Below are 20495 nucleotides of genomic sequence, written 5' to 3'. Positions count from 1 at the left end.
CAAGAAACTACTTGACAAGGGAGTGCTGGACTACAGTATTAAGAAGGGTAGAAACAGCTGACACATGCCCTCTATTGATGAAAGAGAGAGAACAGCATTACTTGGACTCCTTACATGACTCAGGATGTCTAGAAACTGACAGACGGCAATCAAATACTGTTCACAGAATATTTTCCATGTGGCAGAGTACATGTCTGCAGGGCATAACATTTGCTGGCATCCACAATGATTTCTGACATCCCCACTGGAACGCCCACAGAGGTCAGAAGGTCCACAGTAGCAACAGGCTAATGCCCCCAACTCACGTCCTGGACCATTAGGGATATCCTAACTTGAAACCATTGTCTTCTCAATTAACAAGGGGTAATGAGAATTAGCTCCTGCAACTGTGATTAGGTGTTTACCAACAATGGTGAAAGGAGGAATACAGGACTCTGACTTCCACAGGATGGAAAAAGTGACCAGTGTGAAAACCCCCACATCCTGTTGTGCACAGCAGGAGAGAGGAGCACCACCCATCCTTCCAGATGAAGAAATTGCTTATTGTCATCGTATCCCACTTCCATATGACAACTTCTAAATGTAAAATTTTGGAAGGAGATTGGTAAGCATCTCAAGGAAACCAAAAGCACATTCACTCAGTCCAAAATGTGACCTGCTGAGATACTAATGTGACTATCTACAGCCCTAAGGAGATGAGCACTACTTCCCTACAAATAGGGTACAACCTCACTTCCTCTAATTTATGGACCATACAATGGAGCTGGCCGACAGAAGTGTTTAAACAACGGGGTGAGAATAAAAGACTGACTACTGGAAAGCTAGGTGTACCCACAACCAGAGGATGAGCTACTTAGCTCAACATGCTCTTCTTGGGTCTCACCAACAGCACCGCCTGCTACTGTAAAAAGCCTGTGATGAAACGTCCATTGTTTTAAATTTGTGCTACTTATGTTTATCCTGTTTTTTTCTACATGTTGCAAACAGACAGAGGCAGGAGGAACAAGAATAAGATAACAAAGTTTCTAATGTTCTAGAATACCTTGAAAATGTTTAGCCTTTCCATTCAAGTTTTTTTATTTTTTTTTATTTTGTTAAACGCAGCCTCAGAACTACATATTGTGTGATCCACCCATAAAACAAAACCAGCGCTTCAGATAATTGTTTTTGGAGGGAATTCAGTTCTTATAATAGCACTTTAAGCTTTCACATGTTGGCTGCGAGCAAAAAACTAACTATACAACACAATCCAAAAACATCTCATTCATCAGCATCGTAAAGATCTAAGCATGAACGGCAACCACTGAAACTTCAACAAAAAAGTGGACTAAAATGCTTAAAGCCCCAAGCACTTCAAACAATAACCCAAACATGACAATATAATAAAAAAACAGTTACCAGAAAATTATGTTACTGCTACAAAATGACTGCAGAAGGAGTAACTGTAAATTAAGTAGGAAAAAAAATGTCCTAAAATGTTTAGCCGCCCAATAACTGAAACTTTACTTCAAAATTAACCAACTCCACTTAACAGTCAGTAAAGGCACTGCACCCCATCCAGCCTTTCATACTTCTCATAGGCAACAATGGTGAACCAAATGAGAACTACTTCACTCACTCCAAATGGCTTTATTACAGAGCATCACAGGGACCACTTGTATTCACCACTGTGCTTTTGACGTTCCCACAGACATTTACCATCACAGTAGACTCCCAATTCTACAGGTAGTTTTGTTATAGGGGTACACACCACTGAGCACTACATATATTAATTCTGAGGTCACACCACCTTGGAAAAGTACAACACGTATTTGAATAGGGCAGAATTTTTAGAGTTCAAGGGGACTGGGGCTGAGCTTCCTGCAAATACAAGCACCATCAGCTACCTTCACCATTTGTTGACTGGAGTAGAGCACTGATCCAGGAAGACTATTATCAGGCTCAACTGGGAAAAGCTACTTAAATAACCTGTGACTTCAAAATGGTCCAGGACAAGCTCATCTATAGGACAAGTAATACAATAAACCAATGCTCGGAGTGAAACTATTTCAAGATGCTGCACTCGGATGAAGTTATCTGAAAAAGTCCAATGGGTAACTTGTGTCAAAAGTACTCTGGAATTACATGTCAAGTAATCTGAACAGCTTCACAAAAATCACTTTCATGAAACAGCATCTGAGGCTTCACGTAGGACAGTACTAATGGAGACAGACTGTACACAAAGACACCCAGGGACTGCACTGAGCCATCACCACCAGTGTCATGTTCTTTTTCCAAACAATGATGCAAAGTGACAAAAAACAGCATGAGATACGTACATTTCCCAAACCAGCCTAGGTGACTACTGAGCTTCATTAGACAGCCAGTGTCCTGAAGCCAGGAAAGGGGTAATCACCACCCTCCAAAAATAACTAAGATGAGAATCCCCTTACTGTCACACTTACCGCTTTACTGAACTTATGTTACAAGCTGTTAAGATCCTGGGTGTATGTGCTTATCCTCTGACCACAGCAGATAAATGCCATGTGTGTGAGCCAAAACATGGACACCACCCAGTAAGACAACTCATGACTTTCAAAACAGTAGCAGTATCCAGCTTCTACACACTGCAGAACACCCCGAGAATAACAGCTTGTGTGCAGAAAGCTCTGTGCCAGAAAACACCAACTCGATCTGCGTCTGTTACATAAACTAACTGGCACCCTATGCAAAAGTGCTCCACATCACCCCACACCACACTACCTGATGCCCCCATCTTGGACTACCTACACCAAATAAATACTGGAAAAGCGCCCCTACCAGGCAGCCGCGTAGTTGGCCTATGCCTAAGGCAGGCTATGAGTGGCATAAACCAGCTAAAACCCACAACAGAAACTGCAGTGACATTAACTAAAACCTGTACCAGATCAAGATACCTTTAGCAGCACCACAAGATGTTTAAAGAAAGCAATTGTGATGCTAATGCTGGAGCAACATTGCACAACAGTCAATACTATCTACACAAGTGACCACAATAATGCAAAATGTAAAGGAAACATTGTGGATACATTCTGTACAATATTTATTGTATGGCTGTGTACATAAAGTTTCAAAGCACTTTTCTCTCCACTGAATGTAATTCCACCTGGAGAAAACAAAAATTAAAGACCTACCTTAAGGTCTACCAGTGCTCCTGACTTCACTATGTATTTCACAGTGTCGAGGTGGTTATTCTCTGCTGCTTCCATAAGTGGCGTTTTCTGATCTTCAGAACAAGAATCAAGATTTGCACCAGCCTGAAAGTAATGTTGAAATTACTAAGTCATGAAAAAATAAAAGAAAACAGAAAAGATGTAGAGGAAAATTTCAGGCCAACTTCAGAGAATTAAAACAATACAATAAATTGCAGCATGAAGTTGCTTTAAAATGACAACCCTTACTGTTGAGAGAATTTTTTATCGATAAATTCATGTAAATAAACGTTATATATATATATATATATATATATATATATATATATATATATATATATATATATATATATAAAACACACACATACACATGCACACACGTGTGTGTATGTATGTACACAGAGAAGTAGCATGCACTACATGCCACTGACCATTTTTTAAACAAATTTTCAGTTGGCACAAAAGACTTTCTGGATCAGAAAATATCAACCAATGACATTAAAACATTTTAATAAATGCAACTTTCTGACCCTTAAACACACTGAGCTTGAACTGTCTAGGTCTATTCCACATGGATAGCCGATCTTCCTTTTTTGAAACGTTTGAGGCAGTACGACTATTCTCGGAGGCTCAACTTGAGCAGTCTAACTCTTACATGACCACAGTTCACAGCTTGTGTTTTCTTGCCATAGTACTTGGTTATGACAATTCAAGCTGTTTTTCCTTTGATTCTGATCTTACACTTCACATTCTCAAAGATGGCATAAAACCTTGGTCTTGCTGCTTAAACAGCCACTTACCTTTCAGGCTGCTAACTAACCTACGGCTTTGTATTTTACTTTATCTGCAAAATGTGAAGCCAGTAGCCTTATGCATTTACTTTTCACAAGAGTACTGTTTTTCTGTCCAGTATTTCATTGACACTGCTTTGATTTTTGTTTAACAACAACAAAGTAAAGCAGGCATTTGCCTTTCAGCCTTGTGTCCATTAATAACAGAGTTGGTAAGACACAGAGTCCTTGGATGGGAGTATGCATATATTCAAAATTGCAAGGTGAATCCTCAAAGCTTTTGCTACAAAGCTCTTTCTTGTGCATTTTTTTACTACCTGGATAAGACTCTACTTGCCTTTTTTTTTTCAGACAATGTGGAATGGATGTGGGGTGTCTGAACTTCCTTTCAGACACAAATCTAAATTCCTGACTTTGTACTGTGGACCACTGTCAGACAGGACATCAGGTGTCTACTTTCTCGAGAAAAATAGGCTATTTTTTTATTTTATTTATTTTACATTTGTTGATGGGGAGAGTCCGACTAGATGCATGTCCATTTTCAGCAGAGCCCCGGGGAGAAACGCTCTACAAATCAATTACAAGCAATTATAAGGAGTATAACAGCAGCAATCACATTTACATAGACATTACATAAGCATGAAAACTAAAATTAGATACATAGAATAAAAAAAATTCTTTTGCGATTTTTTACAGTTAGAATGACAAAAAAACAGACTTTTGGCTTTAAATACAGTAAACACATTGGCACTTTTGCCTTGGTTTGATTTCAGGGAATTTGGAATAAATGTACACGAGATGCATGTTTCTGAAATGGAGCACATCTGTTCTATTCTACTCCGTGGACAAGGATGCTTTTCACTAGTAGGAGCCCCATTATGCACACACACTATTTCTTTCCCTGGAGTTACTGTTAGGATATGCCATAACTACTCACTACTTATTCTATTCTAGTTAATATGGCTGGTCTGTACATTAACGTCTCCCACCTTTTCTTTGTCTTTACCATTCCCAAAACATGCTTTGCATAACTTCTTAATCAAGTCTCATCTTGGCGGACTGGGAGTAACTATTTTGTCAGCTTTGAACTTAAACCTTTCACATCACTTTATTCGCTGTAAAACTTTACTTCAACTGTACATTCCAAGTCAGTGTCAGTACATTTGTGCAACTCTTCGGCAACTATTAACTGCAGAACTACTCAAATAACCTGTAGTTATTTCAGTACATCTTCAAAAGTACATCTGTGTGTAGTTCCTAATCTGGTCTATACTTCACTTTCTAATCATCCTCTGCAATTTCGAAGGGGCCTTGTAGAAAGGCATTCTATTTTTAGAGGATTTTTTTCTTTTTGTTAAGTATACATACACTGATGGAACTTCTCTCATCCATACACTATTGCTAGCAAGCTTCTTTTTCAGCTAAGCATCTCCATTGTACATCTGTAAATACACTAGATTCTAAATGGAATATTCTTCAAGACCACAATTCTTGTATAATTCTGACAGCCATCTACAGGTAACCTAACTGGCTCATTCACATATCAGCATTTAAACAGCAGAGCTTCTGTACTTGTATACACAATTTAACTATTTCAAAACTCTTCTTGTTCTTTGCTTGCTTGATTCCTAAGCAATACCCTGCTCTAAAAGTTTTATTTTGGACATATTAGGTAAAAAACTTGGTATCATTCCCAGAAAACTCTGAAAAATATAACTTTACTTATTCTTTGTTGATAAGGTTACTCCCAATAGGCAACTATCCTCTTTTCAGGGGAGACCCAAGCTGGTATTTATACTATTAGGAGAAATTTGACCAGGACTTCAGGGAACACCCTCTACTCTTTTCCACACTGAGCTGTTGGAGGGAATAGACCTGAAGGGAGTGCAATGGAGAAGAATAATGTGGAGCACATATTTGGCAAGTCTGTTGGTGAAGCTGCGGTTACAGCACAGTGAATTGGATTTAAATTGTGTGGGTAGGGAATCACCTAAACTAAAAATTACCAAGCTTCAAAAAGAAGGTTAGGAAGATGAGATATTAATTAAAATGTTTGACGAGTCAGAACTTTTGGATTAAGTAGCAGCTTCCTGGGATGGCATGGCACTGCAGATTTGAAATGGAGACTGGTGACATCAATAATGTAGATCTGGACAGTTTAATGCCACATGACGGTGAGGAGGAAAACTTAAAGGTACTGGAATGAAATTGAATGCAAAAAAGGGTCAAGCATGACTTATGATGAAATAATATTGTAAGGTACAAGTACAAAAACAAGGTGAATGTGAAGTTAGGAGAATTAAACCTGTAGTGAGAACTAAACTTAAAAGGGAAGATACTACTGCTAGATACAAATACATGGGACAATGTCATATCAACATTGGGAATTAGACCCAAAGAAGTCATGGCATTTATACACACACACACAGACTGAATTATTTTGCAACTGACATTTGAGAACTGGGATGTTACAGATTTTTTTTTTTAAGTCATTTTGAAATAAAATCCTTTTGTGTGCCTTGGAATTAATATTTAGATAATGGTAATAACGTTTAAAAGAATACAATTTCAGACAGATGATACTGAGGAAACCAAAATGAGACTTTTTTGAAAAATTTAAGTTTATAAAGTTAAAAAAATGTTATGACAGAAATTTATAGAATGGGGGTTGGGAAATTATGGTTAATTTAACTGTTAAATAAGGCAGTGCTCATCTACTAAGTTTTGTGAAAACAGAAAAAAGAAGATGCTGAGATATGTTACACAAACGAATGAAAACATGCTTTCAATGTGGTTCGCGGGAGCATTTAAACAATGAATGTCCAAAAGATGTTTCCAATGTAGGGACTAGGACATGGGAAGAGAGAATGTTTGACTAAATGTCGAAAATGTAATGAGCTAAGGGTACTTTAGGTTAAATTGTGGAAAAAATACTGAACAACAAGAGTATTGAAATTAATGTATTAAATGAAAAGGAGGGGAGGGAACAGACGACAAAGGTATAATGCTAGAAATAATGGAAGGTGATAGGAAAAAGGTTAATCTAAGAATTCTAATAAAACAGTTGGTGCAGAGCAGAAAGTGGAAGTAGATAAAGGTACAACAGGAAAAATAGTCAAAAAGGAAATTAAACAAATGAAAGCCGCAAAAAGGGAAAAGGAAGAGTTAATTTCTCTGAATGTTATATAAGCAAAGATAAAATAAGGTTATGGGTAGGACATTGGTGCAAACATCGAAAATGTAATATTGTTTGTTAGATATTAGATTATTAAATACAGAACAAAAAGGACAAGTACTGACTATACTGCGGGAGAAAGTGGAGTTTTGGTATTGTGATAAGAAACTTCAAAAAAGTAGAAAGACCAGCATACAATGGCACCAAAAAATGCTTTAATAAAAGTATTCTTAAAAAACAAAGCGGTTTCGGCTATATGGATACAAAGCCTTCATCAGTGTGAAAAAGCAGCAATTAAGAAATACTTTAAATACAAAAAGCAAAAGACGTGATCAATTAAAGATGCTCATTAAGTCCTGGTTTAGAGAGACCTCCCAATTTAACAATCCATTTCTTCTCCATAGTGTTTAACAAATCATGCCAACCCAAATTATTGTTCCTGGGTCTCATGATTTTATCAATAATAGTGAAATTGAAATAAACATTTTTATGTGACAAGGTATGCTTATAAAGGGCATTAGTTTCTTTATGGTGTTTTATCTCACTAAGGTGTTCAGATATTCTGAATTTCAGAGGTCTGGAAGTCTGACCTACGTAGAAAGCTGAGCAGTTACAATTAGCTAGGTAAAATCACCCAATCAGAAGTGCAATTGGCAAAAAATCTGATGTCGCAGACTTGAGGGGTGTTTTGACTGCTAAAACCTCTAGTTTTCAACAACCTGGGACAATGGACGCAATGGCCACAAGGATGGCAACCAATTAAAGGCTCACCTAACAAGGTGGTTTGTGTTGATTTTATATTAAGAGACTGCCCATGTTTGAAATGATTGAAAAATGCAGCAAGATTTTTGCCTTTCCGGAATGAGAAGAGACATCTGTCACCCAACAATTCATTCAGTCTAGAGTCACATGTCAAACTATTCCAGTGTTGTTGTACAATATTCATTAATGCCTTGGTGTTACGTTCATAGGTGGTAATTAGTCTTGGGGGCCCACCCCCTCTATCACCCTTTTCTTTATAAAGAAGAAGGTTATCACGCTCCATGTTATCTACCACGTTTCGTGTGTATGACTTGACCCATTTTCTATCTTCCGTCCCTGAATCTAAGTACTAAATCATCCCTGTAATGTCTATAGGTGTTGCTATCGGAGCAAATGTGTTTTGTTCTCATGAATTAAGATTTAGAGATACTCTTACAGATATGGGGAGGATGAAAGCTGGTAGCATGGAGAAGCGAATTGTTTTTGGGAAATTTCCTATAGACTTCAGTGATCAACGTATGGTCGGGTGCTCTAGAGACCAAAACATCCAAAAAAAATGTTTTTATCATAGTGGACCGTGAATTCCATTCCCCATTTGTTCTCATTTAGGTATGTGATGAATTCCAAAAGGTATTCCGTATCAGATCTCCACATCAGCCAGCAATCATCCAAGTATCTTCTCCAAATATCCATTACTTCTATGTATAAGTTATGGGAGCTATCATAAATAATCTGTTCTTCAATACAAGCCATAAATAAATCGGCATATATTGGTGCAAAAGAAGCTCCCATAGCTGTATGTTTTATCTGTAAGAAGCAATTGTCCTGACAGAAAAAGATGTTCTTTGTGAGCACATGTTCGTTCAAACACAGTAACAATGTATTGAAACCAGGTTTGTGCACTTCTGTTTTATTTAACCAATATTTTAAGGCTTCTAACCCTGCCCAGTGTGGAATATTGGTTTAGAGAGATGTGACATCTCATGTACACAACAACCAATCTGGTCCTAATCTGAAGAAATTCTGTGGTGTCTCTGATACGTGCTCTAACACATTTGAGGAGTGGTTGCAGATATTTATTAAGAAAAAGGGACAGAGGTACAGTGAGTGAGTTTCTGCCAGAGACAATGGGTCCACCAGGGGGATTCTTTGGATCTTTATGTATTTTCGGCAGAAAATATATGTATTGTGGACATGGGTTGGTTATAGTTAGTTACATTTTGGTGTTATTACTAATAATGCCCTCTTCTACTGCTAAAGAAAGGAAATCATCAATTTTTTGTTTAAAGAAGGGGGTGGGGTCAAATTGTCCATGGATGTTTTAGATATATTACTCGCCAAGGGATTGTTTCTTAAACTGAAAGTGAAGATCCTTGATGATAGCATTTTGAAATAAGGACACATTCTGATTCATAGGGGGTATAAAGGAAGACTTATATTTAAAGTCATCAATGATCTTTGAGGTTGTCTGTTCCTGAAAAAAATAAATTTAAATTAAGATTCCTGCAAAATGAAAGTATATCATTAGCAAATTTTCTTCAGAAACAAAAAAAACAGGTATGAATGATAGTCCTTTACTTAGGATTTCAACATCTGAGGCAGTGAGGGTGTGAGTAGAAATATTGGTTATACTTACATTTGCTCCTAGTGTACAAACATTTGGAGCAAACTCTCCATATTGTCTACTTCCACGATGTTTCCTGCCCCCCCTCCAGGTGTAAATCCTGTAGGGTAGTAGAGTTCCTTCTTTTCACAGCGGGGGAGCCAGTAGCACCCACTGAATCAGTCTCTAAACCTGAGCATGATTCCTCACCTGATGTATCTGTGCTGTGTGTGGGGCCTTTTTTAAGATGGATTTGGGTACGTTTCCTTTTAAAAGGTGTCCGATTGTGTTGAGTAAATCGGACATGTTTGCCCTTACCAAAGTTAAAGGGGTCCCCTTTGTCATAGTCCCCTAAATCCCTAAGGAACTTTTTTTTCTTTTGTTCCTTGAGCTGGGTTTCTAAAGTGATCAACTCTTTACCAAGATATTTGAGACTACTATGATATATGGGTTGTCCTCCTTACTTTTTAGCCATATCACTTAGCTGGGTGACGGATTCTCTCTCTGTCTATGATCCTATTGTGATGATTAGCTAGTATCTCTACGAAATTGAGATGTCAGTTGCTGCTTTTCCCCCATTGTTTCATTAAAAGGTAGTCAGGATTGCTGACTAGTGGTTGTGTACGAATACGTAAACCACGTGGTGTTATGCCTTTGGTTAAATAAGCCCGGAAATGCTTGTAGTGCCAGACATTATTGCGTAATGAACGCATATGTTTGTTTCAAAAAGACTGTCTCACAACTTTCAACATTGGGGCAAGCAGCAGTGTCTTCCACATTCTCTCCAAGTGTCCCTAGTCCAAAGACTGACAAGTCCTCCCTATCAGAAAGCAAAGCCCTTTAATAAATTGTCCAATTCCATAATGTATACGAAATATATAATAAAATACTGACTAAATGGGCCCAAGATCAATATGACTCAAAAATTTCCAAAATAGAACCCAAAAGTTCTAGAAAAGTAGCCACTTTTTAACTGAAAACAATATATTCTTTTTTGTTGTTATATTATTGTATGTAGAAAAGACCCTGGCCGATTAATACCTGGATCAATAAGCACTAGACCAAAAAATATACTCATAAAGGTATCACCAAAATATAATACAACCCATAGTACTGTATTATATATTACAATAGGCCATAAGCCAATCATGTGTGAATAAATAAGCCCCAGGTCTATAAGAAAGACATACAAAGTCCAAATGTATTGTTATACGAATTGTTTCCAGAGTCAATGGTCAATAGTGACTGGTATAGGGTAAAAATGAGAAAGTACAGTTGTGTACACTTACCATAAATGTAGATGTTTGAGAGTATTCACTGTTGCAGTCATTACATTTGGGTAATCTGCTGGCAGGTTGCCCTCAGTTGGCCTGAATAACAAAGTCTTGGGTCCTGCGTCAGTTGCTGTCTCCTCTTCCATGACGTCAGGTCATCCGGGGTACAAAACATGCAGCCGATGCCATTTTATTCAGTTTTTCTTGCCCCAGATGTCAGATGCCCCCAAATGGGGAGCAAAAAAAAAAAAATGTGTATATATGTATATATATATATATATATATATATATATATGTATATATATATATATATGTATATATATATATATACATATATATATATATACATATATATATATATATACATACATATATATATATATATATATACACACACATATCCGCGGTGGTGGTGCTGCGGTAGTGTTGTCGCCTCACAGAAAGATGCTGACCGGTTAGACTCTCAGCTACAGTGTCTTCTGCGTGGAGACATGCGTGAATGGGCGTGCCTTCATTGAAGGTTGTGCGTCAGGGCTGGCAACTTGGCACGTAAAAATCAACTGTCAATCATTAGCAGACCAGAGTTCCGCTGTGGCGACCCCTGACCGGGAAAAGCCGAAAGACACAACAACAAATATATATATATATATATATATATATATATATATATATATATATATATATATACACATACATAAACAGAAATATATGTAAATGCACTTTTAGAAACCAACTTTACCTTCATCTAAAAGCAAATACACCACAAAGGCTTTAGTATATAGTGAAGGAAAGAAAAGGTATAGAAAAGGGGGGATGGGCGGGTAGGTAACCCGGACTGCAACAGTGAATACACTCGAACATCTACATTTATGGTAAGTGTACACAACTGTACTATGTTCTTCATGTTTCACTGCTGCAGTCATTATTACATTTGGGTAGAATCCCAAAGCTATGGATGGGAGAATGGGACTAAACAACATTAGGAGCGGCTATAAGGCCCTGCAGAAATGCAGTGGCAAAGCCTGCCCTTGATTTGGGGAAGAGAGGCAAATGATAATGCTTTGTGAAGGTATGAACAGAACTCCAAGTAGCAGCCTCTAGAATGTCTTTGGTTGGAACCCCTCTGAGAAAAACTGCTGAAGTAGAGGCAGCCCTGGTGGAATGTGACCTGATCCCCTTGGGTACAGGATTACCATGGCGCAAGTAGCAGAAACGAATGCAGTGGCTTATCCACTTTGAAATAGTCTGCTTTGATATAGCCTTCCCCTCTGTCCCTGCAGCAAATGCTACCAGTAGTTGCTCAGACTTTCTTAGAGATTTGGTCCTGTTTAAGTAGAATCTTATTTGTCTGTGTGCATCCAATGAATGCAGAATCCACTCCCCCTTGTTCTGTGAATTTGGGTAAAATGTTGGCAGGTGAATTGTCTGGTTAAGAGCCACACTGGATACCACCTTAGGCATAAAAGATTTGGTCCTGAGGGACACCCTGTCTGGGTAAAATGAAATAAAAGGCTCCACAGCCATGAGAGCCTGTAGTTCTGAAACCCTTCTTGCTGAAGTAACTGCCAAGAAAAAAGCTGTTTTCCAAGACAGACATTTTATATCTGCAGTAGCTGCTGGTTCAAAAGGAGGCAGGGTGAGTTTTTTCAGCACAAAATTGAGGTCCTATGCAGGAGTTGGTGATCTTCTGGGAGGCCTTACATTTGTGGTCCCACTGAGATACTGTTTAAGCAGAGGATGAGAAAAGAGGGGAGGCTCTGTGTAGTAATGAGCCAAGATGGCAGAGGCATGGATTTTTATTGAAGAAAAAGATATGCCCTTGTCAAGCATCTCAGTCAAATATTGTAAAATCTGAGGAATATTGGGCTTTGCTGTGTCTGTTCCTTGTGCTTGGTTCCAAGCACAGAATCTCTTCCATTTATCAGCATAAGATTTTCTAGTACTAGGCCGTCTGGCTTCCAAAATGACATCCATCACAGATTTACTGAAAGGTGTTGTTTGAATAATTAAATGATCACCCATGCTTCAAGATTCAGAGTTTGGAGCGGAGTGTGCGGAATTTGATTGTTCTGCTGAGACAGTAGATAAGTTATTTGAGGCAAGTACCAAGGAGGAATTTGAGACATATTCCTTAGATGTGGTTACCAGTGCTGGCGAGGCCAGTCCGGAGCAACTAGGATTGTTGGTTTTTCCTGTCTGACTTTTAGTAAGACCTTGGAGAGAAGAGGCAGAGGGGGAAAGGCATAGACTGATAGGTTTTGACAACTTAAGGATAGGGCATCTACTTTCCATGCTTTTTTGTGATGAGTTCTTGTGCCGAATTTGTCTAATAATTCTGGGAAGAGGCAAATAGATCTATGTCTGGACTCCCCCATTTCTGTGTTAACATGTTGAAGATTTGTGGATCCAGTTTCCATTCGTGCGGGTCCACAAGATTTCTGCTTAGGTCGTCTGCCAGAGTATTTTGTTTTCCTGGCAGGAATTGAGCTTTGAAGATATATTTGGTAAGTCAAAGCTGTGTTCTATAATGCCATGGCTAGTCTGCAAAGGGGGTAGGAATGTGTAACCCCCTGCTTATGTACCACATAACCGTGGTGTTGTCCATCTTTATCAGTAGTTGTCCTGGATGAAGTAAGTCCTTGAAGGCTGTCAGAGCATTCTGAACAGCTAGCATCTCTTTCTGGTTGATATGCAGATGCATTTGTTTTGGGCTCCATTTACCCTAAATGCATCTCCCCCCACCAGGTGGGACCCCCCAAGCATAGTTTGATGCCTCTGTAGTTAGGGTTTGGGTGGCAGGGGGTAGAGCGAATGACAGTCCCTTGTTTTGGTGACATCTCTCTACCCACCAAAGAAACTCCTGTTGTAGGCAGGGAATGAGGGGAATCATTGTTTCCAGACTGTGACAATGTTGATTCCATAAACTTTTTAGGTACCATTGAAGTTTCCTTGTATGCAGTCTCGCATATGGAATTAGTAGAATGCAGGATGTCATGAACCCCAAAGCGTGCAGAATTTGTCTTGCAGATAACTGGGTTTTTGTTGCCATTTGAAGTATGTTGTCAGTTGCCTTTATTTGTCTGGCATAAGGTAAGCCATATGGGCAGTTGTATTCAAGCTTGCACCCAGGAATGTAATTATTTGAGAGGGTACCAGTAGGGATTTCTTTTCATTTATTGTGTACCCTAGGTATGTTAGAAGCCTTTTTACAAATGCCAAATGTTGAAGAAGAGTGTCCTCTGCTTGAATGAGACAGTCGTCCAGATAAGGATAAATATGTATGCTTCTTTGTCGGCAGAATGCATTTACTGGTGCCAGGCACTTTGTAAAGACTCTGGGCACAGTAGATAAGCCAAAGGGCAGTGCAGAGAATTGGTAAAGCAAAAAACCTGCCTTGAAGCGGAGGTATCTTCTGCATGATTCCCTTATTGGGATATGCAGGCATGCCTCTTAAGTCTAGAGTCGCTAACCAACTGTTCCTGCCCAGCATAGGCAGTAGCTGTTGTAAAGTCAGCATTTTGAAATTTTGGAATGTCCAGGAACGTGTTCAAAATCGATACGAACAGTACTGGACGCCAAGAATGGTCTTTTCTGGGTACCAAGGACAGTCAAAATTTCCCTGACATGCCACCTATGTTTGGTGAATATCTTAAAACCCCTGATTTCTTTGCTGGCGGTCAAGTTAGTGATGCACATACTCCAAGTTCTCCGGTAAACAATTCTACTATAATAGTCAACTTGAAAGACTTCGACAAGAAGTTATTGAAATACCGGAAATTACAATTGGAGATTAGTTATTTGCAGGAATGCATTAACAAAATGTTAGTGCCTAAGGATCTTCGCCAGTGGAGGTACCCTGTTGGACTTATTCCCAAATCTTGTTTTCATCAAGAACTCATTAGCCTATTTGATAGACAAGATATAGAATTCTTAGGTATTCTCATTAAACATTATGGGACACAAGTCGATTCTCTTAAAAATGAACTAGAAATTCTGGAGAAGAATATTACATCCGATGCAGAGTACTTCAGGTATAAATTCGACTATGGTCCGATTTTTTTCTTCCACTGATTCAGTTAAGAGAAGCACAGAGGTAAAAACTGAACACAGATGTTCACGCTTATGCACAGGATAATGCTTATCCTTTACCTCCACAAATCTCTAATTTTGCCAGTGCGGAAGAGGTCAACTAAGATTCACGCCCCCTTGATAATGCAAGTGATGATGGAGGCTTTGATAACATCATTAAATCACCACAAGTGAGGCGGAGCGAGAGAATCAAAAATGGCTAAGGTTCACGGCAAGCACCAGGACCATACATTAAATAATGTTAATGGACAGGTTTTTCTAGGTGCTCGCCAGAAAACCACGCTACCACAACAGAACTCCAGGCGACAGGTACAACGGAAGAAGCAGAACTGCCGGTGGAGGTAGTCCATGGCTTGCTTGGTAGCCCTTTGGTTATACGAAGTTCCCAAGGTGACGTTAAAGTTTTCAATTACACAGACTTTCATTTGGATATGCATTTTGTTGATTTTCTATCCAGAGGGCTGTCTTTTGTGCTCGATAAAAGGGCTGACTTCGCAAAAACAATTTTAGATTTAAAAATTTTTGCTCAAAAACTAAATCTAACAGCTTTAATGTGCAATACGCCTGGCTTAACACACGATTTAAAAGTTTCGAGTTCGTTTAATCCACCACTACACTCTACCATAGCATTGTTTGAACGCATTTGTGAAATGGATTTGAAAGATGACTTATGTGGAAATTACCCTAAAATAACTACTGGTAACACAACTTTAGATGAGTTCGACTTTTTGGTTTCTCTAAAACTACAAAGAATTAGGGTAATGAAACCCGATAAGGGAGGGGGGGGGGCTCATATTTATGTATGAGCATGACTACATACAAAAAATGCATAGTGTTCTGGAAGATGATTGTTATAATTTAATAAGTACCAATGAGATAAATATTGCATACAAGCAAATTTATAACCACATCAATGATTTGTTTTTGGAAGGAAGTATCAATCTGGACACGCTTGACTATAACAATGACAGCAGCAAAGAAATCTGTTAGATTTGGGTGTCCCAAATTACACAAGATCATCTCTGATCCGCCCTTTAGACCTATCGTTGACGGACAAAGTTCTATTGTATGTGGTTGTGCAAAATATGTTGATGGAAAACTAAAACCAATCATAAAAAGTGAGGAACACATTTGCCCAGACTCATGGGGATTTTTGGATGGTATAAATAAATTAGAATTTAATGCCAATCGTAACTTTTTAACAGTCGACATAAAATACTTGTATACTGTCATCCCACAAGACAAGGGCATTGATTGGGTTAGACATTTATTGTTTGCTAAAGGTATGGACAATAATGAAACACATGTTTTAGAACACTTCTACAATTACTTCTCCACAACTACTTTATGTTTTTTAATGGCCAAGCATATAAACAAACATCAGGCGTTGCTATGGGAGCACCCTGTGGCGGCAGCTTTGCCAATTGTGTTTTAGCATTTTGGGAACATGAATTTTTATTTAAAAATGACTTGTTCCAACAACATACTGCCTGGTATACTAGATACCAGGATGATATGTTTTTCATTTGGAAGGGTGATGTCACTACAGTTCCATCCTTTATAGAAGAAATTAAAAGTTTTACAAACTTTTTGGACTTCACCTTTCAATTCGAAACAGAAGCCATTAATTAATTATTTGGATTCGTTCATATCAAAAGATAGAACCCACAATAGATTTATAACTATATATAGGAAACCCACATATTCCAACACTTTTTTGCATTTTTCTAGTAGTCACCCCTTTCATCAAAAGAAGGCAGTCATGAAAGGACAGCTGGTCAGGGCATCAAGGATGATTCCCTTGGAAGGCGACTTCCATGCAAAATGCAGCTTACTTAGGTTTATGTTTAGTAGTAGGGGATACCCACCCAGACTCTTTGATCAAATACAGAAAGAAGTTGTGTCCAAGAGAAATATAGGACAATTTAAACCTATTTTATCTAATGGGTATTATGATGCAACCAACAGGTTGGACGTCGACAGAAGTAGAAATACACAAATCAATATGCATATCAATGGCAGATCAGATATTGTTGGTCCTATATTTATTACAACATTCTCAAAGGACGCAAAACTTGTTTCAAGCATTATTTATAAGAAGTGGGCATTGGTGACAGAAAACACATATTAACAAAAAGTTTGAAAAATTACCACATATAATATATTGTTGTGGTCAGAACTTAAAAGATCTTTTAGAACTTTCAGAGTCACGAAAAAGAATGTGAGCATGTACAAATGTGGTAGCTGTCACCAGTGTCAATAAATATATATATATATATATATATATATATATATGTGGGTAATCAAATAAACATCAGAGATTTTGAATATAGCATATTGGGGAAATTCAATTGTGAGTCTAAGGGCATTGTTTATGTTGCTATAAGCCAACAATGTCAGTCCTTTTACATAGGAAAAACAGAAAGGACAGTGCGCCAACGCATATATGAACATATTTATCACAAGCAAAAGAACTACCACAAATGCTTTGGCTAGGCATACACTGCAACATCCTACCCATAGATTCCTTTTTGCCACCTTACATCAGGAACCATATAATAAAAGAGGGCGGCCATGGGAGTTAAAGCTAGAAGAAAAAACTTTTGTGACAAATTAGAACTTTTGCACATTACACCCTGGCCTTAACGAATATGCTTCCGTTAAATGCACTTTAAAACTCAAACAACTAGATAAGTGAAATAGTGTTGGTATACAGAGCATACAATATAAAACACAATTTATATAAAATATAAAACACAATTTTTATGATCTGTTTTGTTGCTTTTTAAACACCAAAAATCAAGAATTTTGCAGTCAGCCCTTGGTATTTAATCTTCATTTCTATTTAACTTTTATCTTTATTAACTTTTATTTACCATTTATTGTTTGGTATTTAAGAAACAAATCATAAATGGTATTTTTTAAAAAGTATACAGCTTTTTATAGTTGAATAAGGAATTGAGTTGATGTTTATTTGTTTATTCATTTAATTGTTTAAAAAATTTATTAGAGGATTGCTCAAGTATATAAACTTTTGTCTGTGTAACATTGTCTGAGGAAGTTTGGATATCGGTCCAAACGAAAGCGCTTACAGAATAAAGTATGTAGAGAAGGAGAATATTTGTCGTTTTAGCAGTTTTTTCCATGTTTTTCTGGGTACCAGGAAAAGTCTTGAATAAGGGCGGCCACGGTGGTGCAGCGGTTAGCTTTGCCGCCTCACAGCAAGAGGTTCTCCGGTTCGATTCTCGGCTGGGGTGCCTTATGTGCAGAGTCTGCATGTTCTCCCTGTGGTCGCGTGGGTTTCCTCCGGGTGCTCCGGTTTCCTCTCACATCCCAAAGACATGCTGCAGGTGGATTGGACACTCTAAATTGGCCCTAGGTGTGAGTGTGTGCATGTGTGTGCCTTCTGTGGAAGGTTGGGCGCCGGGCTGGCAACTCGACACTGTAAAACTCCACTGCCAATGATGAGCGGACAGGTTATCCGCTGTGGCGACCCCTAACTGGGAAAAGCCAAAAGAAGAAGAAAAAGAAGTAAAAGTCTTGGATAAAAAAATTGTCCTTTTTCCTTTTATGGTACTGGTTGAATAGCCCCCATATCCATGAGGGACTTAACGTGTTTGAGCCTCTGCCCACTGATTTTGTGGCAGATCTGGCCATCCGTTTGGAATTGGCAAAGTATGGAAATTAAATCTGTACCCCTGAGATGCGATGTTTAATACCCACTTGTCCTGGGTAATTAACTGCCAATTTTGAGCATGAAGTGCTAGTTTTCCCCCAACGGGGCTGCCAAAAGATAAGTGCTTGGTGATGGTAGAGGAAAGTCATTGAGACTGCTTACTGTAGGGTTATGCTTTGTTTCCTCCAGATTTGGAGGTGGAGGCACCCCATTGTTTTGACCTTAAGAACCCTGTGACTGGTATCTGGAGCCTTTTGAGCGCCTGGATTTGCCTTGAGAGGCTCTGTTGGACACAGGAAAGGACCAATTCTTTAGTAGGGCCAGTGCCTACTGAACCTGGGTGGCTGCACTTGCAGGAAATCTTTTACAGTTTGCATAGATTTAGCTTTGTCTTCCATTTTCTTTAAAACCTCTTCTGCCTTATTACCAGAGTTATCATGCTGCAAGGGGGCATCCAACAATTTAGCTTTAACATGATCAGGCAGATTTTGCTCCTTGAGTCAGGCATTCCTTCTAATCACAGATCCGGTAACTGCGGCCCAGCAAGAGGCCTCCAAGGAATCAAAACCACATTGCAAAGTATGCTTTCCAACCTGTTCTGCTGAATGCAATAATTCCTGTAACTCTATTTTCCGCACAATAAGAAATCAACAGTTTTCTGTTTCAGTAAGCCCATAACATGCTGTTGATATTTAAGCATATGAAACTGGCAATTTAAAGCTCTGATTGCCAAGGTTGCAGGCGTATAAACCTTCGGTCCTCATCTATCCAGCGCCCGGGAATCTCTATCAGAGGGGGTTGGATTTTTGGCTGTAGAGGCCTTTACACCCTTGATACCCTGTGAAATAGTCTCAGAATCAGCAGCAGGATTTTTGAATAGAAATTTGTGGGAGTCAGGAACCATGTAATATCTGTCTGGCTTACTAGAAGCCGGAGGTAGGGAATCAGGAGCCATGCTCGATTCCGAAAACACATCAACAATGTCTAATACAGGAGGTATTGCCAAAGGCCTATGCTGAGGAAGCAGAAGAAAATCCCTGTCTCTTTTTTGATTCACAGAAGTCCTGACTCTCCCAGTGAAAATGTCCCCTTAAAGTATGCAAAGTCTCTCCAAAAGAGTAATCATCAGGAGGAGATGCAGATGGGATGGATTCCTCTGCATCAGAATCCTCATAGGGTGGAACAGAAAATTCCTGATCAGAAGAGGAATCAAAAGAAATGGAAACCTGATCTGAAGATTCATAATCAGTGCCTTGCCTAAGCCTCTTAGCAGGGGGGGGGGGGATACCCCTGCTCAAAGTAATTAAGTCCTCAGCCATTTTGATCATCTGTTTTTTAGGCAAAGGGATCTGAGCACGAGCCTCATGCATCGTTTTTTTAGACACAGATGTTTTTGACCTTGTTTTTGAGGCTGGCGTAGGTTTAACTTAACAGTGTTGAGGCCTGAAAACACCCTCAGAAGCCAGTGCCTGCTCAGCGGTTCCGGACCCATCTAAGGGAGAGACATACACAGGTTCAATACTCAGAATCTCATGGTAAACTGGACTCTGCATGGGTCTCAGTAGAGGCCTGTGACTAAAATGTAGCGGGTATCAGGGGCTGCAAAAGCGTCTCACTGAGTACCGGCGAACCGGCCACTGGCTTAGGAGAAGCTTCATCGTCGGTTTTGGACCTCGACGGTCTGTCTTTCTTTGCGTTTATTTGTGAACTCCAGTAGTCAGATTGCTAACCGACGACATTTCAGGATAATTAAATCTTGATCCAAAATATCTAAAAGCAAAAATATACTGGCGCTTAATAGTGCGTTGGTTAAATCTAGCACAAAACCGACAGCAGATCTGGGCCTAGGCAAGGAATACAGTACAAATGAAAATTCTTATGAGGTATTTGCTTCCCACAAGTAATGCAATTATTAACTTTTACTGACATTGGTAAGGAGCAAGAAAAAGTTTCCC

The 20495-nt window shown here is 38.9% G+C and overlaps 1 protein-coding gene across 1 annotated transcript in view; it reads right to left on the bottom strand.

The window, feature by feature from the left end:
- Window positions 1-20495, bottom strand: part of EHMT1 (euchromatic histone lysine methyltransferase 1) — a 1716251-nt gene that overhangs the window by 679453 nt on the left and 1016303 nt on the right. Inside the window, exon 19 of the mRNA XM_044058169.1 lies at window positions 3153-3275. Within this exon, the coding sequence (XP_043914104.1) occupies window positions 3153-3275 (123 nt within the window). The remainder of the gene's footprint in view (window positions 1-3152; window positions 3276-20495) is intronic.

The sequence above is a fragment of the Protopterus annectens genome, chromosome 16.part0 (genome assembly GCF_019279795.1).
Source record: "Protopterus annectens isolate FY-2018-M chromosome 16.part0, PAN1.0, whole genome shotgun sequence".
Classification (NCBI taxonomy): domain Eukaryota; kingdom Metazoa; phylum Chordata; order Ceratodontiformes; family Protopteridae; genus Protopterus; species Protopterus annectens.
This window is presented reverse-complemented; position numbering and strand designations above follow the sequence as displayed.